General features: G+C 42.7%; 1 protein-coding gene across 14 annotated transcripts in view; it reads right to left on the reverse strand.

The window, feature by feature from the left end:
* Nucleotides 1–18,423, reverse strand: part of RALGPS1 (Ral GEF with PH domain and SH3 binding motif 1) — a 469,715-nt gene that overhangs the window by 200,698 nt on the left and 250,594 nt on the right. For all 14 annotated transcript variants that reach the window (XM_058302893.2, XM_058302897.2, XM_058302905.2 and 11 more), the window contains one exon: nucleotides 15,238–15,330. In XM_058302893.2, coding sequence (XP_058158876.1) covers nucleotides 15,238–15,330 — 93 coding nt within the window. The remainder of the gene's footprint in view (nucleotides 1–15,237; nucleotides 15,331–18,423) is intronic.

Raw genomic sequence — 18,423 nt, forward strand, 5'->3', positions numbered from 1 at the left:
TTGCATGGAATACCTTTTTACAACCTTTCACTTTTAATCTGGTGGTGGCCTTACATCTGAGGGGGATCTCTTGTTGACAACATAAAGACGGCTCATATTTTTTTATTCATTCTATCAGTCTATGTCTTTTGATTGGGGAGTTCAATCCACTAACATTAAGTGTTATTACTGGAAAGGCATTACTTACTTCATTTTCTCCTTCAGCTCTCTGTTGTCATATCATTCCATTGTCTATCTTCTTATCCTTTGGTTTACCCTTCCTAATAATCTTTATTTCTAAACTTTTTTCCAAATCCCTTGCCATTGTCTTTTTTCCTTTCAGGCTGAAGTACCCCCTTTAGTATCTTTTGCAAATCTGGTCTTTTGGTAACATATTATGACAGTTTTTGTCTGTGAAGACTTTGAACTCTGCCTCATTTTTGAAGGACAGCTTTGCCGGATACAGAATTCTTGGCTGCAGTTTTCTCTTTCAGTACCTTAAATACATCATACCACTTTCTTCTCTCCTCCATGGTTTCTGATGAGACATTGGCTGACTAATACAATCCTTTTATGTGATTGTATTAGTTAGCCAAAGAGGTGCTGATGCAAAGTATCAGAAATCGGTTGGTTGTTTTTTTTTTTTATTTAAAGATTTATTTATTTCTCTCCTCTTCCCCCCCACCCTGGTTGACTGTTCTCTGTGTCCACTCACTGCATCTTCCTTGTCCACTTCTGTTGTTGTCAGCGGCACAGGAATCTGTGTTTCTCCCTGTCGCATCATCCTGTGTCAGCTCTCCGTGTGGGCGGCGCCACTCTTGGGCAGGTTGCACTTTCTTTCACCCTGGGTGGCTGTCCTTACGGGGTGCACTCCCTGCGCATGGGGCTCCCCTATGTGGGGGACACCCCTGCGTGGCACGGCACTCCTTGCGCGCATCAGCACTGCACATGGGCCAGCTGCACACGGGTCAAGGAGGCCTGGGGTTTGAACCGCAGACCTCCCATGTGGTAGATTAGTGCCCCAACCACTGGGCCAAGTCCGCCGCCCTAGGTTGGGTTTGTAAAAGGATATTTATTTGGGGTAGAAGCTTACAGTTACCAGGCCATAGAGTATAAGTTACTTCTGTCACTAAAGTCTGTTGCCACATGTTGGAGCAAGATGACTGCCAATGTCTGCCAGGGTTCAGCCTTCCTCCTCCTCTTCCCAAGGCTCTGTGGCCCCAGTTTCTTCCAATATCAGCCATAGGCTGGAATAAATTTTGTCTCTCTCCCAGGGCTTATTTCTCTCCAGGCTCAGCTGCTCTGCTCTCCACAAGGTGAGCTGTAAACTGTCAGGTGAACAGCTTGTCTCTCTTCCCAGGGCCTCTGCTGTTTCTAATGGAGCCTTCTCTATTTCCTCAAGTTTCTGCATCTCTGTGTGCTTACTTCCCAGGTTCCAGGATCAAAACTCCAGCTGTCTCCTCTGCCCTGTCATTTCTCTGTGAGTACCCACCCACCCATTATGACTAGGGCCCAATCAAAGCCCTAGTCATAATTTAATCAAGTAAAAGTGATACCTCTGAATTCAATACAATCTAAGGGTATCACTAGCCCAGAGAAACAAACCAGTTTATAAACATAATCAGTATTTCTTTTTGGAATTCATCAATAATATCAAACTGCCACAATGATGCTTTGCTTTTCTCTTGATGCTTTCAGAATCCTCTCTTTATCTCTGATATTTGTCATTCTGAATGTAGGTGTCTCGGAGTATGCCTGTTCTAATTTATTCTGTTTGGGGTGCATTGTCCTTCTTGGATATTGATATTTTTGTCCTTCATAAGGGTTGGGAAGTTTTTGGTCATTATTTCCTCAAATATTCTTTCTGCTCATTTTCCATTCTTTTCTCCTTCTGGGACACCAATAATGCAAATGTTTGTGCATTTTGCATTGTCATTCAATTCCCTGAGACTCTGTTCAATTTTTCCATTCTCTTCTCTTTCTGTTCTCTTGTCTTTTCTAGTTCAGATGTTCTGTCTTTGAAATCACTAATTCTGTCTTTGAGCAATTCAAACCTGTTCTTACATGCCTCTAATATATTTTTAATCTCATCTACTGTGTCTTTCATTTCCATACATGTTACTTTTCTTTGTTCTTTATGCTCTCCCAGTGTCTTCTCAATAACCTATATTTTTTTGTCATATTTCCTTTCAATTCTTTGAACTGATTTAGGAGAGTTGTGTGATCAGTCACTGATTAATTGTATTAAATCCTATACCTCTTCAGGATATTTGGTTTGTTCTTTTGGCTGGGCCATCTCCCCCTGCTTCCTATTATGGCTTGTAATTTTTGCTGATGTGTAGACATCTGAAAATGTTGGTGAATTTACTCTGATAGGGAAGCAGACTTGGACCAGTGGTTAGGGCGTCCGTCTACCACATGGGAAGTGTGCAGTTCAAACCCCGGGCCTCCTTGACCGGTGTGGAGCTGGCCCATGCGCAGTGTTGATGCGTGCAAGGAGTGCCGTGCCATGCAGGGGTGTCCCCTGCATAGGGGAGCCCCATGTGCAAGGAGTGTGCCCCATAAGGAGAGCCACCCAGCACGAAAGAAAATGCAGCCTGCCCGGGAATGGCACTGCCCACACGGAGAGCTGACACAACAAGATGATGCAACAAAAAAGAAAACACAGATTCCTGTGCCGCTGACAACAACAGAAGCGGACAAAGAAGACGATGCAGCAAATAGACACAGAGAACAGACAACTGGGGCTGGGGGGGAAGGGGAGAGGGAAAAAAAAGTTAAAAAAAAAATTTACCCTGATGGCTAATCTCTCTCTCGCCTATTCTTTTTTTTAACAGTTCTTCTTTGTTATTTGGTTCAACTTATTCTCAGCCCTTAAAATGGCCTGGTTTAAGTTTTCAAAATTGGGCCAGGGCCTCATTAGAGGGGTGCAGATTTTCTCCCGGGGTTGGATACAGAAAGGGTGAACAGTTTGCAATTTCCACACCGGTCAGCAGATAGGAGATGTTTCAGTCTTGGCTTTCCTGTGTTCCTGTGTTTTCTGTGTTCCAGATTGGAGATTCAAAGAGGGCTCTGCAGGCCAAATTCACTGACTGCCCCTCTCTTTTCTTTTGAAACAGCTGACAGGGAGGAAGATGTCTGAACCCCTCTGCCAGCTGCAGTGAGCCTGGTGCTTTACCTCAGCTTAATGTCTTCCAGGTGGGAAGGGTAGCCCTTCCTGGCCACCATGGGGCTTTGTAATTCATGTTTGTTGTTTTGGCTTCTTCGTTGCTCTGTCCCTCAACTTCTTGAGAGTTGTATAGCACTGTCCTGGTCTGCTGACCCCCAAAGCCCTTAGATAGCTTTTGGCTCTTTTTTCACTGTTTTTATGAGAGCATTCAGCTTTGTCTGTTAGTCTGTCACCATCTTCCTCTATACTATCCTCTACAGTAAAGTTTAAGTCTCAGGGTACCTTGAGATTTTCTTTTATATTATTTATTATGATTGTAGTTAATTGTGTGATTACATTTGTAGTCTCACTTAGCAAACAGTAAATTCCATAAGGGTAGTGAATTAGTCTGCTAAAGGGGTGCTGATACAAAGTACCAGAAATCTTTTGGCTTTTATAAAGGGCGTTTACTTGGGGATCAACACGTACAGTTCCAAGGCCATAAAAGATCTGACATAAGGCATCCATAAGAGGTGTTTTCTCACTAGTCAGTTGCTGTGTGTGGAAGCAAGATGGTGGGTGATCTCTGGCTGGTCTATGCCTTCCCTTTGGGCTCCTCTTTCTTCTTGAGCTCCATAGGCCCAGCCTTTGAGGCTTCATGCTTAAGTGATCCTGTAGTCTTCTCTCTCCTGACCTAGGGCTTTTTTTTTTTCCAGGCCTCCTATATCAGTCTCCACTGTTCTGGTCTCTTCCTAATCTCAGCTGTAAGCTATCAGGCCAATGCCTAATCACTCCTCAGGGCCTCAGTTGTCTGAGCCTTCGCCTTTCTGTCACATGGCAGGATAAAAAATGACAGTGCTCTCACTTGTGTGACTGTCTGAGTGTCCCTTTATATCAGACCCAGCAAGGGGGCAGAGACTCAACCTGAGTCATGCCTACTTATTTAGTGGAGTTAAAAATACAAGGCAATCTTATCAAATAATCTAATCAAAGGCCTAGCAGCTGAATTTAATGTGATCAAAGGGTATCACACCCAGAGGAAAAGATTAATTTACAAACACAATCCTTTTCATTTGGGGATTCATAAAATAATCTCAAACTGCCACAGGCAGTGATCCTGCTGATTGTATCAGCTCTACCATTCCCTACATCTAGTGCAGTTCTTAACACAGAAGTAACACTGTTTATGGCCTTGAATTTACTGAACAAAAGAACAATGAAAGAAATAACAATGATAATTTAAAAATCCAACTCCTTGGAAATTTTTAGATACTCTGATAATTCTTGGGCAAAAGAAGGAATAAAAGCCAAGAATATGGACTACTTGCAAACCACAAACAATGAGAAAACTATATATTAAACAATGTGATGAGGCCAAAACTATACTAGGAAAATTCATGGTTTTAAACTTCTATAATTTAACAAGAAAGAAATATATAAATGAACTGAACATTCAACTCAAGAAGCTAGAAAATTGGGGGAAGGAGCGAGTAGGAGAAATAGATTAATAGATAAAATTAGAAACTGATGAATTTAAAAATAAAACTAAACACTAAACCTTTGGAAATGATTAAACTCAAGACCTAATTTTTTATAAAATGCCAATGAAACAGGCAAAACTTCTACAAACAAGGCAAAAAGCAAAAATATACAACATTAGGATTAAGAATGGGCCTACAGTGGTGCTCTGTCATGGTCCCTAGGGGAGCAGCGACAGTCTCCCAGGTACAGCGGCAGGGACCGGGAGGGAGTGAGGGTTCAACAGTGAGCCCCTGATGCTAATGACTATGCTTGTGAGCTGATAAACCTAAAATAAGAACAAGGCCTAGAGCAACATTGTGCCTGGGAATTTCCTCCTGTCAGCCTTCATGTTACTCAAATGTGGCCAGTCTCGAAGCCAAACTCAGCATGTAAATGCAATGCCTTCCCCCCAGCGTGGGACATGACACCCGGGGATGAGCCTCCCTGGCAACGAGGGACCACTATCAACTACCAACTGATGATGCAACTGGAAAAGGACCTTATACGGAAGGTTCAATGCGGATCAGCAGAATATCCATGTCTACATAAAATAACATGACTTTAAAATGCTGTTTGACCTAAAGTAAGGGGGAAATCGAAAGGAGAAATGAGTTTATATGGCTACGAGTTTCTAAAAAAGAGTCTGGAGGCTGGCAGAAGGATTGCCCTCATGCACAACTGAGCAGAGTCAGAGAGACAGATAAAGCAGATACAACCCCCAGATATTGGTTCCTTTGAAGGCTAAAGAGACCCATGGGAGTTATGGTCATGGCCGATGGGGTTAATTACCAGGGCAGATGGCCTCTCTTTGGAAATGGTGTTTATGTGTGATGAATCTGGACTCAGATGGGATCTCCCTTCATAAGACTTTCATGCTAATGTGCTGGAGGTGCAGTTAATGTTGGGGTTTAAGATATATTTAGGGGATTTGAATCTCTGGACTGACAATGTGATAGCCAGGTCCTGAGCCTCAACAGACTCCAGCACCTACAATCTGATCTATTGGACTTACCACACTCAGCTAAGATGGAGTTGAAGAAGGACAACCACCACACCATGGAGCCTAGAGTGATTACAACTGAAAATGGGAGGATTGCATCCAGCATCCATGTGGAATCTGAGCCTCCTCTTGACATAGAGGTGCAATGGACACAACCAATCCAATGTCCACATAGAAGAGGTGGCATTGGATTGGGAAAAGTGGACATGGTGGACGATGGGTATGGGGAAAGGCAGGAAGAGATGAGAGGTGGAGGCATCTTTGGGACATGGAGCTCCCTGGATGGTGCTTCAGAGGTAATCACCGGACATTGTAAATCCTCACAGGGCCCACTGGATGGAATGGAGGAGAGTATGGGCCATGATGTGGACCATTGTCTATGAGGTGCAGAGGTGCCCAAAGATGTACTTACCAAATCCAATGGATGTGTCATGATGATGGGAACGAGTGTTGTTGGCGGGGGGAGAGGGAGAGTGGGGGGGTGGGGTTGAATGGGACCTCACATATATATTTTTAATGTAATATTATTACAAAGTCAATAAAAAAAAACTCATTTTGTAAAAAAAAAAAAAAAAAAGAATGGGCCTATAGCCACATATGCAAAGTGAACTAAAATTACAAGGTAGAAATCAAGCTCTTGCATACTAAAGTCAAATCATTTTCATGAAGCCAAGTGTCAGCTACAAGGGATATGGGAACTCATAAACCACAGATCTAAAGCCAGGAAGTTCACAAATCTTGGTCAAATATCTGAAGAAGTGGACTGCTTTTGAAAATTTTCCTTATCATGCTCTAAGTACCTTGTATTGACTGAACATGAACAATCACCCTCTTCTGGTTTTAAAGTACTTCTAACCTGAAAGTTGTCTTCTTGGAGGAAAAAATTAAGAAACCAGTGTCTTCAAATTCTCTGTGAGAGGATATTGGTATCTTGTTCCCATGCCTTGAGAGAATACATCTCTCAGTATGTGGAAGTACTTTGCAACAAAAAGCCAGTTGCTCCAAATATGTTAAAACTGGCTCAAAATTCTATTTTGATTCCAGTGTCTACTGTTGGTATGAAAAGAATTTTTAGTGCTGTGGGTAATCTAAGGAACAATGGATTCAACAGACTGAGCATGGAATCGGTATGGAATGAAATTGGAGCATTTTTTGGAAGTAACTTTTACTTTTTTGAAAACCATTTTCTGAAAAATTAAAAAGCTCACATACCCAATAAAAAAGTCACATATCTAAAGTAAAATATTAGATGCAATGGATATTGTCATAAGCAACATAAGGAAGACTTTTGACTTTGAAATTTAGTAAGTGTCCTAGCTTTTTGTTTGACTAAGGCTATTTTATTTTTTAAAAGATTTATTTATTTTTCTCCCCTTCCCTCCCCCCCAGTTGTCTGCTCTCTGTGTCCATTCCCTGTGTTCTTCTGTGACCACTTCTAACTTAGCGGCACCGGGAATCTGTGTTTCTTTTTGTTGTGTCATCTTATTGTGTCAGCTCTCCGTGTGTGTGGTGCCATTCTTGGGCAGGCTGTGCTTTTTTTCACGCTGGGCGGCTCTCCTTACGGGATGCACTCCTTGCGCATGGGGCTCCCCTACACAGGGGACACCCCTGCGTGGCACGGCACTCCCTGCACACATTAGCACTGCTCATGGGCCAGCTCCACACAGGTCAAGGAGCTATTCATTGGGCCAAGTCCGCTTCCCAGACTAAGGCTATTTTAAATGATGTACAGACAGAAGTAGAATGCCGCTGATTATTACCCTGATAATACTGACTAGTTTTACATCCATTTGTAAAATATTTTCAGCATTCTTTATCTGACTATAAAAGTGTGATATTCTGGGTTCTCTTTTGGTACAGTTGTAATATCTTACTGGTCCCTTTGCTAACTGAATGAATTAAATAAAATCTTTTGACAAGTGTTCAGTTTTTAGTTGTATAAGAGGCATGATTTTACTTTTAAAAAATTAATCTAACAGTTTTTATAAACACATATGCATATATACACACATATATATACAATGCATATTGTTACAGGACAATTTTTATCATATATTTCCAATAATTTGGTTAAATTAAAAAAAAAATCCACCCATGGCAACCCCAGGAAACGTTCCCACAAAGTCCTAAGAGCATAGCCAGGATGCTGAGATTGGTTCTCTAAATTTGCTGAGGGCCCATTCTGGGTCCAGACTACTTGGTCTATGGGTAGGAGGGACAGGTGAAGGGAAGTCAGGCACCAAATGTACAATCCCTATTTGCTCAATCCTGGTAGACAATGAAGAGGGCTAGCTGTAGCAGGAAAGGGCCAGAAACACTAAGAGAGGCTCTAGAGGGAAAGAACAAATTCCACTATGGGAAGGAGGGACTTCAGGAAGAGGTAGTCCTGGACACAAACTTTGAAGGATTTCAACCAATAGAGATGGGACTAGAGAGGCCCCAGAGATTAAAGAATGTATAAGCTGTGGCCTGGAGGTAAGAATACATAGAGATGTGCAAGGAAGTAGCAGTTTGGCTGAAATGTAGACATGTGTGGCATTCAGCAAGACTGGAAAGGTAGGTGAGAGATGGAAACTTGCCTTTCGGTAAGGATTATTTTTGACAGGCTCATTTGGATGCTCTGGACATTTGACGATCATTTTGACTGTGTATTCTACTTTTCTGTATACTTCAGCTCAACTTGCAAAGAGGATGCCAAACACAAGCAGCTAAGCATGAACGGTGAATACTAATATAAAGGGAAAGAATGAGTTGATTGTGGCTGTGCTTTAACAGGAAATTCCTCTGGCCAACTCTTGCGTCTCTTGCGCACATGACTTGGGGCACTGGGTTGCTGGCAGTAGCAGATGCTCTGCTGGCCACAGCTGAAAGTTTCATGGTTTGCTTTTAGGGTAAGGAAGTAGGTGTGAAGTAGGTATGAAATCTTTTGGTAATTGCCGCAATTGCCAAAAAGTCTCAATTATGTCCTGTGCCTGCTGCAAGACACTCAGTGCCCATGAACTTTCATCAAGTGCCATAGCCCCAAATGTAAGTTTCCCTCAAAAACACTAATCAGGACATTCCCACACTTCCTCTCATCCAAGCTCAGGATCTTCCCTTACTCTAAGGCATCACTGAAATTCAGGGTTAGAAATCTAAATGATGGATAAAAATTGGCTGACAAGTATATCTTGTGTGAGCAGTCAAAGGAATATGTGAACAGGCAGCTGGAACATGGTTCTAGGACTCAGGAGTGAGGCTGGGACTAGCATGGAAGAGCCAGTCATCACTGGGCACAGAGGTAACAGTTTAAGCTCTCCAAGCTAATGAGATCACCAAGGAATGGGAAACACATTGCAGAAGGCTGGGTCTAAGGTCAGAGCCTTGCAGAATACTTACATCCAGTGGATAAGAGGTGCAAAAGAAGTTAGGGAGGAGCTGCTTATCAGAATAGGCAGGAAGAGAATTAGTCAAGACAAGAAGGATTTTTCAAGAAGGAGGTGATGAACAGTGTCCAATGTTGCAGCAATATCAAGCAAGAAAGAATGACAATGTCAGCAAATTGATTATTAAGAACTTCTGAGAGGCAATTCCAGGCAAGGCTACTAGGAGTGACTGCAGAAGGAATAACTGGACACTGTAAGTGTTGTTTTCCTCTGCCCTCCATTTCCTCACTCCCCTAACCCATCTCACCCCCACCACCTGAGCCAATAACCAGGAAAGCTTGAAACAGGAAGCCCATGTATAACACCACCTTCTCAACAAGGTCTCCCTCTGAAGCACTGGCATCTGGTACAGGGGAGCAGAGATACATCCCTGGATGAAAGACTCTATAGCCCAAAAAACCAGAATACCATTTATCTGCCTTATGAGAATATTTCTCTGCTGTGAACTTCTGAACTCAATGACGCTTTGCTCCATGTGCCTGAGTGAGAACCCATTCTCAGGCAGCATCTGAGGAGAGTTCATGGAGCCCCTTCCATGTCACTACTTGCAGATCAGGCCTCTTGACCCTTCAGTTGGGACTTCCTCCCTGACAAGAAGGTCAACTTTCACTTTGCTACTGCAAATGAGTCAAACTCTTTGGATCAATTCAGCAGGAAAAAACAAATCACAACAGAAACACTCATAAAGCAAGTATGCACACACGTGTGTGAATAAATGACCTATGCAGCACATGACTGTAATTATCATAACAAGTGACTCAACTATAATCCAAGAATTCGGTACCCCCAGGTCACTCAAGAATAAGTCAGTTTCTCTTGGGATCACTCTGATCAGAGAAAAGGTTTTACCATCTACTCAGTTGCTCAGGCCAAAAACTTCAGAATTATCCTTCATTCTTTTCTTCATTTCCAACATGCCATCCATCATAAACCTTGTCAACTCTTTCTTCAAAATACATCCCACATCGGTCCACTGCCACCACCCTGATCCTAGCCAACATCACCTCACCCCTAGATTCTGCCCTAACTTCTTAATTAGGACCCCTATTTCCACTGCTGATCTCCACTGCACTCTCTACCCAATTCATTTTCCACACAGTAGCAACAGTGATTAACAAAAAACAAAACCAAAAAACAACTGTAAACAAGATCACATCTGTCTCCTGCTGTAAACCTTGTATTGCACTTAGAATAGAAGCGAACTCTTCCCTCAGCTGTGAGCCCTATAAAATCAGGCCCCACTACACACCCATTGCATCTCACACCCATCATCTCCTGGCCCATGGAGCTCCTAATCACAACAAGCTTATTCCCACTGTAAGCTTTTGTGTGGCTGTTTCCTCTGCCTGGAATGCTCTTCCCTCATCTTGGCATGGTTGGCTCCTTTTTGTCTTGATTTAAAGGGCACCTTCATGGAGAGACCTTCCCTGAACACCCATTCTAAAAAAGGTACCCAATCATTTATCGATCGCTTCTTGTGCCAGCCAGACTAGGCATATGTTTATTCTCCCTGAATAAAGTGTCTGTCTTTCCTGAAAAACATAAAAGCCCATGAGGACAGAGGCGTTGACTATAGCCTCCGGGCCTGGCATAGAGGAGACATTCAATAAATATTTAATTTGTGGAATGAATGAGAGCCACACGGTGATGTGTACTCAGGAAATCAGAATTGGCCAATACAACTTCTTGCTTAGATTTCATGGCTTTGAGGCGGCCAATATTGCAAAGTGGCCCCAGTGTGGGGATAAATTAGGCCCTGTTTGTGTTTTTCCAGGTCAGTCATGGAAATTAAAAAAAAAAAAAAAAGAAATCCAGCCTGCATTTATTAAGGGCCTACTGTTTGCAGGCCTATGCGTAGTATCAGTCTTTGTCCTGTCCCAGCTCACCCAGTTCCTGGCACTCAGAAGTCAGCTGTGACAGCCCTATTCTAGAGCTAATGACCAAATGGACAGTTGGTTGGCTGCCTACTAATAGCCCTCACTGGAAGTTATACATGTGACAGGTCTCCTCTAATACCTGTGGCCCCCTTCTGCCCAATTTCCCAGATGTGGTGGTTTGAAACTGTATGTTCCCTCAGAAAAGCATGTTCTTAAAGTTAATCCAGTCCTATGGATATGAGACCCATTGTAAGTAGGATCTTTTCATGAGGTTACTTCAGTGAAGGCATGGCCCAGGGTGGGTCTTAATCTTCTTATTGGAGTCTTTTATAAACAGGATTAATACAGGGAGAGAAAAAAAGCCATAGAACAAAGAAGTTGAAAGCAAAGAAACCTGGAAGAGAAGGGAGAGGCCAGCAGATGCCGCCGCATGCCTTGCCATGTGGCAGAGGACCCAAGAATTGCCAGCAGCTGGTCTTTAGGGAGAAAGCATCATCTTAATGATGTCTTGATTTGGACGTTCTCACAGTCTCAAAACTGTATGCATGTAAGTTAATAAATTTCCATTCTTAAAAGTCAACCTATTTTATGGTATCTACATTCAGCAGCCTAGCAAATTAAATCACCGGACATCCAAGATTTCAATGCAACCTCTAGGGACAGTACTCAAAAAGCCATCCATGCCCTGTCGCCAAAGGTCTGTGTGCCAGCCTCATTTCTCCAGCCCTATTTCCTAAGCAACATGTACACTTATTTCTCCCTGCCCTATGCCTAGCCTGATTTTATTAAAATGCTATCCAGCAGAGTGGCCAAGAAGGAGGACTGTGTGGTCTGGAAGGGGCAAGGCTACATCCACTGGCTCTGCACTCACCATCTGTGCAATCTTGGACAGATCACTTCCCCTCTTAGAACCTTAGTTTCCTTCTCTGCAAAATGAGGACTATAAAAGACCTGACCTTTTGGGTTGTTATGGGTGGTGTCTCCAGTGCCTCCTGTTCCCTTCCTGTTCTGTGGGCCTCATTAGATCCCATCAATCTCAACTCAAGGAACAGGTGGGGAGAGAGGAAACAACTCTTTTTTGAAAACATTTCTATGGCAATATCTTATTTCCAGACATTATAAGCAAAAGAAGGAGGCAATTCAACACAATGCAACACAATTCAAAACAACAAACATATACTAAGCCAGGTACCAGAGATAAAGGGAAAAATCAAGTCTCATCACAAAGGAATACAGTAGTCAAAAGGGGGAAACAGACATGTAAACAAAAACTGCAGTGCAAATGCTATGTGTGCTGACTAGTGTGGACAGAGAGCTTTCAGGAATATGGACAATGGAAGCTATTCCACTGAATCTGGGGGTGATTCAGATGAATGAGAAACATGATGAGCTTGTCCCCTTCTATTTTCCAAATCCTTTGTCAACCACATTTTTGGTTTAACAACAGAAGGTCTGCTCTGAAATGAAGGGTTGAATGGTGGGTTCAGCAAGAAATAAATAGCTCCTCTACAACCTTGGAGACCCTATGTTATAATCCACACACTATGTGTCAAACCAACCCCTCCTCTCTCCCTCATACAACAGTTTGGCAGTTGCCACTCTTATTTCTTAGGATGCCTCCTCAATCCATCTTTTGTCTTACTAAGTGGTCTTCTGTCACCAGGGAAGTAGCCCTGTTCTCAGTCCTTATATAGCAATGGAGAGGTATTTCAGAAAAAGAAGAGGGATGTAGTGTTACCCTGTATCCCCTGTTCTTTGGTGACATGCAATCTCAGCTCCTTGGCATCTCCATAGCTCCCATCAGTTAGATGCCCATTGAGGTGGCAGAGGAACAAGCCAATCCCAGGAGATTGGAGGAGCAACAGAAGCCATTGCTTGAACCATTGAAGGAGTAAGAGGCCAGGAAGAATTTTGTTAGGCAGCTTTCAAGGGCTGGCTACCACTCTCTAGCTCACTAGCTGTGTGTTCCCTCCCTGATGGGCCCTCCTCTGACGTCCCTTTCTGTGAACTCCATATACCAGATGCCACGCCAGCTGTTGCTGCAGCCAAAATAGAGGCTTAAAGGCCTAGAGAGGCATCGACAACCTACTGACCTCATCTTCCAAGTTCTTACTTTGGATAAAGGGAGAGAAAAAAAGAGCTCTTCTCTTGTTTGAGTGACAGGTAATAGGCTAGAATTGTCCTTCTTACTTTCAGATCAGTAAAGGGTGGTGGTTAGAAGGTGGACTCGAATCAGACTACTTGGATTTGATTCCAGTTCTGTCACTTAGATGTGGGGTCCTGCATAAATTAGTCTACCTCTCTATACCTCTGTCTCCTTATCTGTAAATGAGAATATCAATACCTGTCTTATGGGTAGTTGTTATGATAAAATGAATTAATATAAATAATTCTCTTAGAGAAGAATAATTCTCTTAGAGAAGTACTGACAAGTTTATTTTTATTTCCAGAAATCAATAAGGAAGAGCCGTTGACCCACATGGTCTGGGAATGGGCTAAGTGAGGAAGCCCATGCTGTCGAATGGGTCCTGGGTGGATATTCCATATGAGGCTTTCTGAGGAACCGTGGGAGACTTATTATAATAGCAGCAGTGCTCTGTCAAGCCAAACAGAGTGGTCCTGGGTATTGTTCTGGCTTGATGCTGCCCAACTCTCCTGAGCACAATACAGTGTCATTTGGAGAAGGCTGGCCAAAGCTTCATCAGCTTGTCCCATCACTAAGTGGATTGTATCTCTGTGCAGGACCATTAGATACCCCTACCCCTTGTGTTAATGCATTATTTTTGCCCTCACTGACTGTGCAGCATATAAAGGTCATTAAGTGTTACAATATTACTGACAGTAAGGCTAATGCATTATGAGAAGATTCAAAATTCATCCCTCAGGGTCTTCACATAGTTCTCAGCAATCCAAGAAACAATAACAGTATCTAAATGATGGAAAATCCATTTGAAAAAGAATCTCCAAACAGCTTTTTAAAAATGCCTCACTGTTTGGACTGACTCAGAGAAGCACAGGGCTGGCAGCAATTGCAGAGACCAACTCCAAAGCCACTGCTCAAATGAAATTCACCGAGAAGCCCAGTACATAAAACTGATACAAACAGAGCTGTTCTGGTGGAAGCAGTGCCCAAGCTCTCTGCTTAGTACTCTTTCCCCCAGCCCCTGCTGGCTCCCCAAGGCAGCTCCAAAGAATCCCTAGGGCTTCACAAAGCAATAATAGAAATCACTAATCTAAGCCGGATTCTGTAAGTAGATATGGAAAAATGAGTCCCAGAGAAGGAAAATGACTTATGCAAGTCATACTTTGAACAGCACCTGAACACAAATCTAGTTGTTGTTTTTTTTATTCTAGGCTACTTCTCCTCACTCTACTTTGCTGGGATTAGAGCTATTGAAAATTATAACCTAAAAAAACAAGAGTCATTTCTGATCACCTATGACATAGTACCTAAATATTTTAAAGGTTCATTAACTAGTCAAGTATGAAACAACCCACCCCCACAGGTTGGCAGAGGGAAGTTCAGAAATTAGTTGGAGAACATCTGACAATTCCATACAGTTTCTTTGGTTTCTGTGGGATATAAACAGGTCTTGAAAGCCTTGGGTAGTGTGGGTAAGAGAGACCCTGGACCAGGCAGGCCAGGAGTTGAATGCTAATGAGCTATGGAAATAGTATATTACTTCTCCCATGTTAGGCACTGAGCCAACCTAAGGAGGATAAAGAGGTCTGAGATATTTTTAAAGTATTTTTACAGCAGAAAAACTTTCCTACAGACTCAATTACGTAACAATCAGACTCCACCTCTGAGCTGAAATTAACCATGGCCTTCAGAAAAAAAAAAATCATTTTTCCCCACATGAGGATCACAGGTTTCTCTAGAGAAATTCTTAGCTATAGAGCCAGAGACCCAGGACAGCTGCAAACCATCAGTCTAGAGATCTTCCCCCTTCCCAAGGGCAATTTGAGGCCTGCCAGAGAAGAATACTGGCTAAATCGAGGGCGGAAGCTAATTGCCCAGCTGTTATGTATGATCTCGCAGCATCCAGGAAAGCCCACTCTACAGGGCTTCCACCTCAGCCACGTCAATGCTCTCACTATTCCCTAGTGCTAAAACGGGGCTAAAGTCACTGAAGGAGAGAGCATGCCCAGGGAATATTTCTTTAACCCACAGTAATCCTCTGTCATAGGTAAAGTCAGAAAAAGCTTTCTGGGCCTTAAGAAATGAAGTTTACCAATGAAATGACAGTTAAAATCAAAGACACAGATGTAGGAAGATTAACTTACAGCCCAGGTTTTTGTCAGTCTGAAGATGGGTGCACTTTGTAATGCTGACACCACAGACATGAGAGAATGAAGGTTGTTGAGTTCTAGAAGTTTCTGAAAGAAGATATGGAACAGATTATTTTGCTGCTATAAACAACAGAAAAACATAGTCAAGTGTTACCAAATGTCATATTTATGAAATTCAGTTACTTAAAATTATCACATGTAGAAAATATAGTTCTAGGAAGTTCATGCAAACCAAATGGTCTTTTTCTCTCAAATTGTCAAAAGGTAAGTCTGCATCTAAAACCTTTGCAAAATTTCATAAGCTAACTAGTCCGGTTGTAGGAACAGAGACATGGCTTGGGATAAGATGTGATAATGTCCTTTATGTTCTTTTTTAGAGGAATCTGAACACCATCCCAGCAGCCTTTTGTAAACTATAATCCTGGCTGTCCCCAAAATATTAATGTAGGTCTTCTGTGATTGCCTTAATGCCCAGAATGAGAGAGAGGTTGAGGAAGGATGTTATCAATCTGTACAGTCTCTCTTAGCTAGGAAGTCAATACCCTAGCTTCCCAATCACTTGATCATGCTCCTTTGAACCAGACCCCAAATTAGTAAGAACATTTGTACTCAATTCAGTCTCAGACACACTTCTAACTATGGAGGTCAAAAGAGTGAGACACATCTGAGAGGAAGTACAGAAAAATGTAATTGTTCTTGGTTTATGCTGAGAGAAACTTGCTAATAGGACTGGGTTCCCATTTCTCATTCTTGGGAGTCACTGAAGTTTGGGTTAGTAAGCAGGCTCTATGTAATCAAAAGGCCAGGTTGCAATCCCAACTCCCACTATTTGTGTGTCCTTTGGCAAATCACCTAACCCTTCTGAGCCTTGATGTCCTCTTATTTAAGCCAAGGAAGGTAATTGTGGTACCTACACTACATAAGTTAGTGCACATAAATTGCCTAGACTAGTGTCTGGCACCAGGGTGCATGCTCAGTACACTGTGGGTCTCTATTTTCTGGAAGATTCTCCTCCCCCACTGTCTTGGGTACTTTCAAGTTCAGATGACACTTTCTCTAGTAAGCCTCTCCTGGCCATGTTCCCAAATCTAAGGAAGTTAGGGACCCCTCTCCTGTATTTCCATAGGAGTCTGGGCATATCCTTAGCACACTGGATTGTAACTGCTTTTTACTTGCTCCTCTCTCACCCTGGATCATGTGCTTTCTAGGAGCCTGGACCAAGTTTTCCACCATCATATCCCCAGTACTGAGTATAACACCCAGCACATAGTAGGGCTAGTAAAATGAATAAATGAAAATCCTTATGCCTGGTCCTCACGGCTCTATTCCTATGTAGAAATTTCTCCCTTACCACACAAGTTAATACTTCATTTCATATGTCTTGTAAACTTCTCTAATTGTTTCCTGTAAGAAAGATTCTATGAGTGAACTGAATTTCATTCTACACATCTGAATTATGATACCTATCACAGAGTTTCTTTGTAGAGCTGAAAGGCCTATGGGAGATAATCTAATCCACCCCTTTTGTTTTATGGATGGGAAAACCCGAGGCCCAGGGAAGGGACTTACACAAGAACACACCCAGGACACAGTGCCAACATGATGATCTACTATGAGGAAGGAGGACAGAGACTGAGGGGTCCTTTTGGATTCCTTGGGTAGGGACCATAAATTCATTTCCAACTGAAAGCACTGTGAGGGCTAGAACTGTCTCGCTTTCTCTTGTGACCCAGCAAAGAAATGACCAACAGCAGCAAGTATGATTAAGCCCAGCATGATTCCAAGTACTTCAGGAGAATGCACAGGATGTAAAACGTGGTTGTTGTCTCTAAAAGACTTTCTACAGATACACTTAACCTTCCTGTGAGAGCGGAGCAGCTCCCCTGAAGGCAGGACGTGGGATCCAATTTTTGCTCTGCCACTAACTAGCTATGGGGCATCCTGGCATGGGCACACCTCTCTAAGCCTCTGCTTCCTCCTCGAGAAACGGGAAGAATAACGTCCACCCTGCAGGTCTACTGTGAGCATTCAATAAGATCATATAAGTAAAATAGCTGCTAGGGTGCCTGGCTCATAAAGGGCCTCAGTAAATGTTAGCTTCCCTAGGATCTAGATGAGAAGATACCACACGTGCACACAAAGCAAGTACTGGGCCCGACAGAACAACGCTGTTGCTGAGAGGCAGGTAAGCCCTGGTGGTTAGGAGCACTGTAAGGGGAGCAGAACAGAGGACAATATAATTCATGAGAGCAGCCCTATAGAAAGAGGCAGCCTGGGCTAGTAGGGTTAAAGGAAGAAGAGGAGAAAGGAGGGGAATAGATATAAATAAGCCTGGTACCAACAATTAGCAAGGACAGAATCTATGAGGCCAGAGGCAGGAGGCGGGGGTGGGGGCAACAGGGTCATCTGGCCCAAGCCTTATACTCAGGATGGGGTGGAAATAGGCTCTGCTGATTGGAGACAAAATTGTGCAGGATATGCTGGTATCACAGGCTCTGATCCTTACTAAAAACCCATCAACCTCCAGTCTAGCTAAATCTGGCATAGGAGTATGAATGGCTTCTAAGGGTAGCCACCAGTACCTCATGAAGATTCTGTGAAAGCTCAGATAAGAAAAATAGTTGGCCGCCAAATACACGGGAGGAGAGGCATGCTGCCAATGCTTGCACAGGGTCCAGACGGGCAGCCAGGCTGATCTTACAGCCACCCTCTTAAATCCAGAGCAAAGCAGCTTCCACATGAGGATGCCCAACATACCGAGGAAACACATTTTTTCCACTTATTAACTCTGTAATTGCTACCTTAGCATCTATCTTAAGTGTCTCCATGTTCATTTTTTTTTTATTGTGGAAACACATACATAACAAAATTTGCAATCTTAACTATTTTTAAGTATACAATTCAGTGGTATTAATTACATTTACAATGTTGTGCCACCATTAACACCATTCATTACCAAAACTTCATCACCCAAAACAAAAACTGTACTCATTAAGCAATTACTCTCTATTCCCATGTTCCGCAGCCCCTGGTGGCCTCTAATCTAGTTTCTATCCCTATCCGTGGAATTATACCATATTTGTCCTTTTGGGTCTGGCTTATTTTGCTTAGCTTAATGTTTTCAAGGTTCATCCATGTTATAGCATGTGCTAGAACTTCATTCATTTTTATGGCTGACTA

This window comes from Dasypus novemcinctus, chromosome 8, assembly GCF_030445035.2.
Source record: "Dasypus novemcinctus isolate mDasNov1 chromosome 8, mDasNov1.1.hap2, whole genome shotgun sequence".
Classification (NCBI taxonomy): domain Eukaryota; kingdom Metazoa; phylum Chordata; class Mammalia; order Cingulata; family Dasypodidae; genus Dasypus; species Dasypus novemcinctus.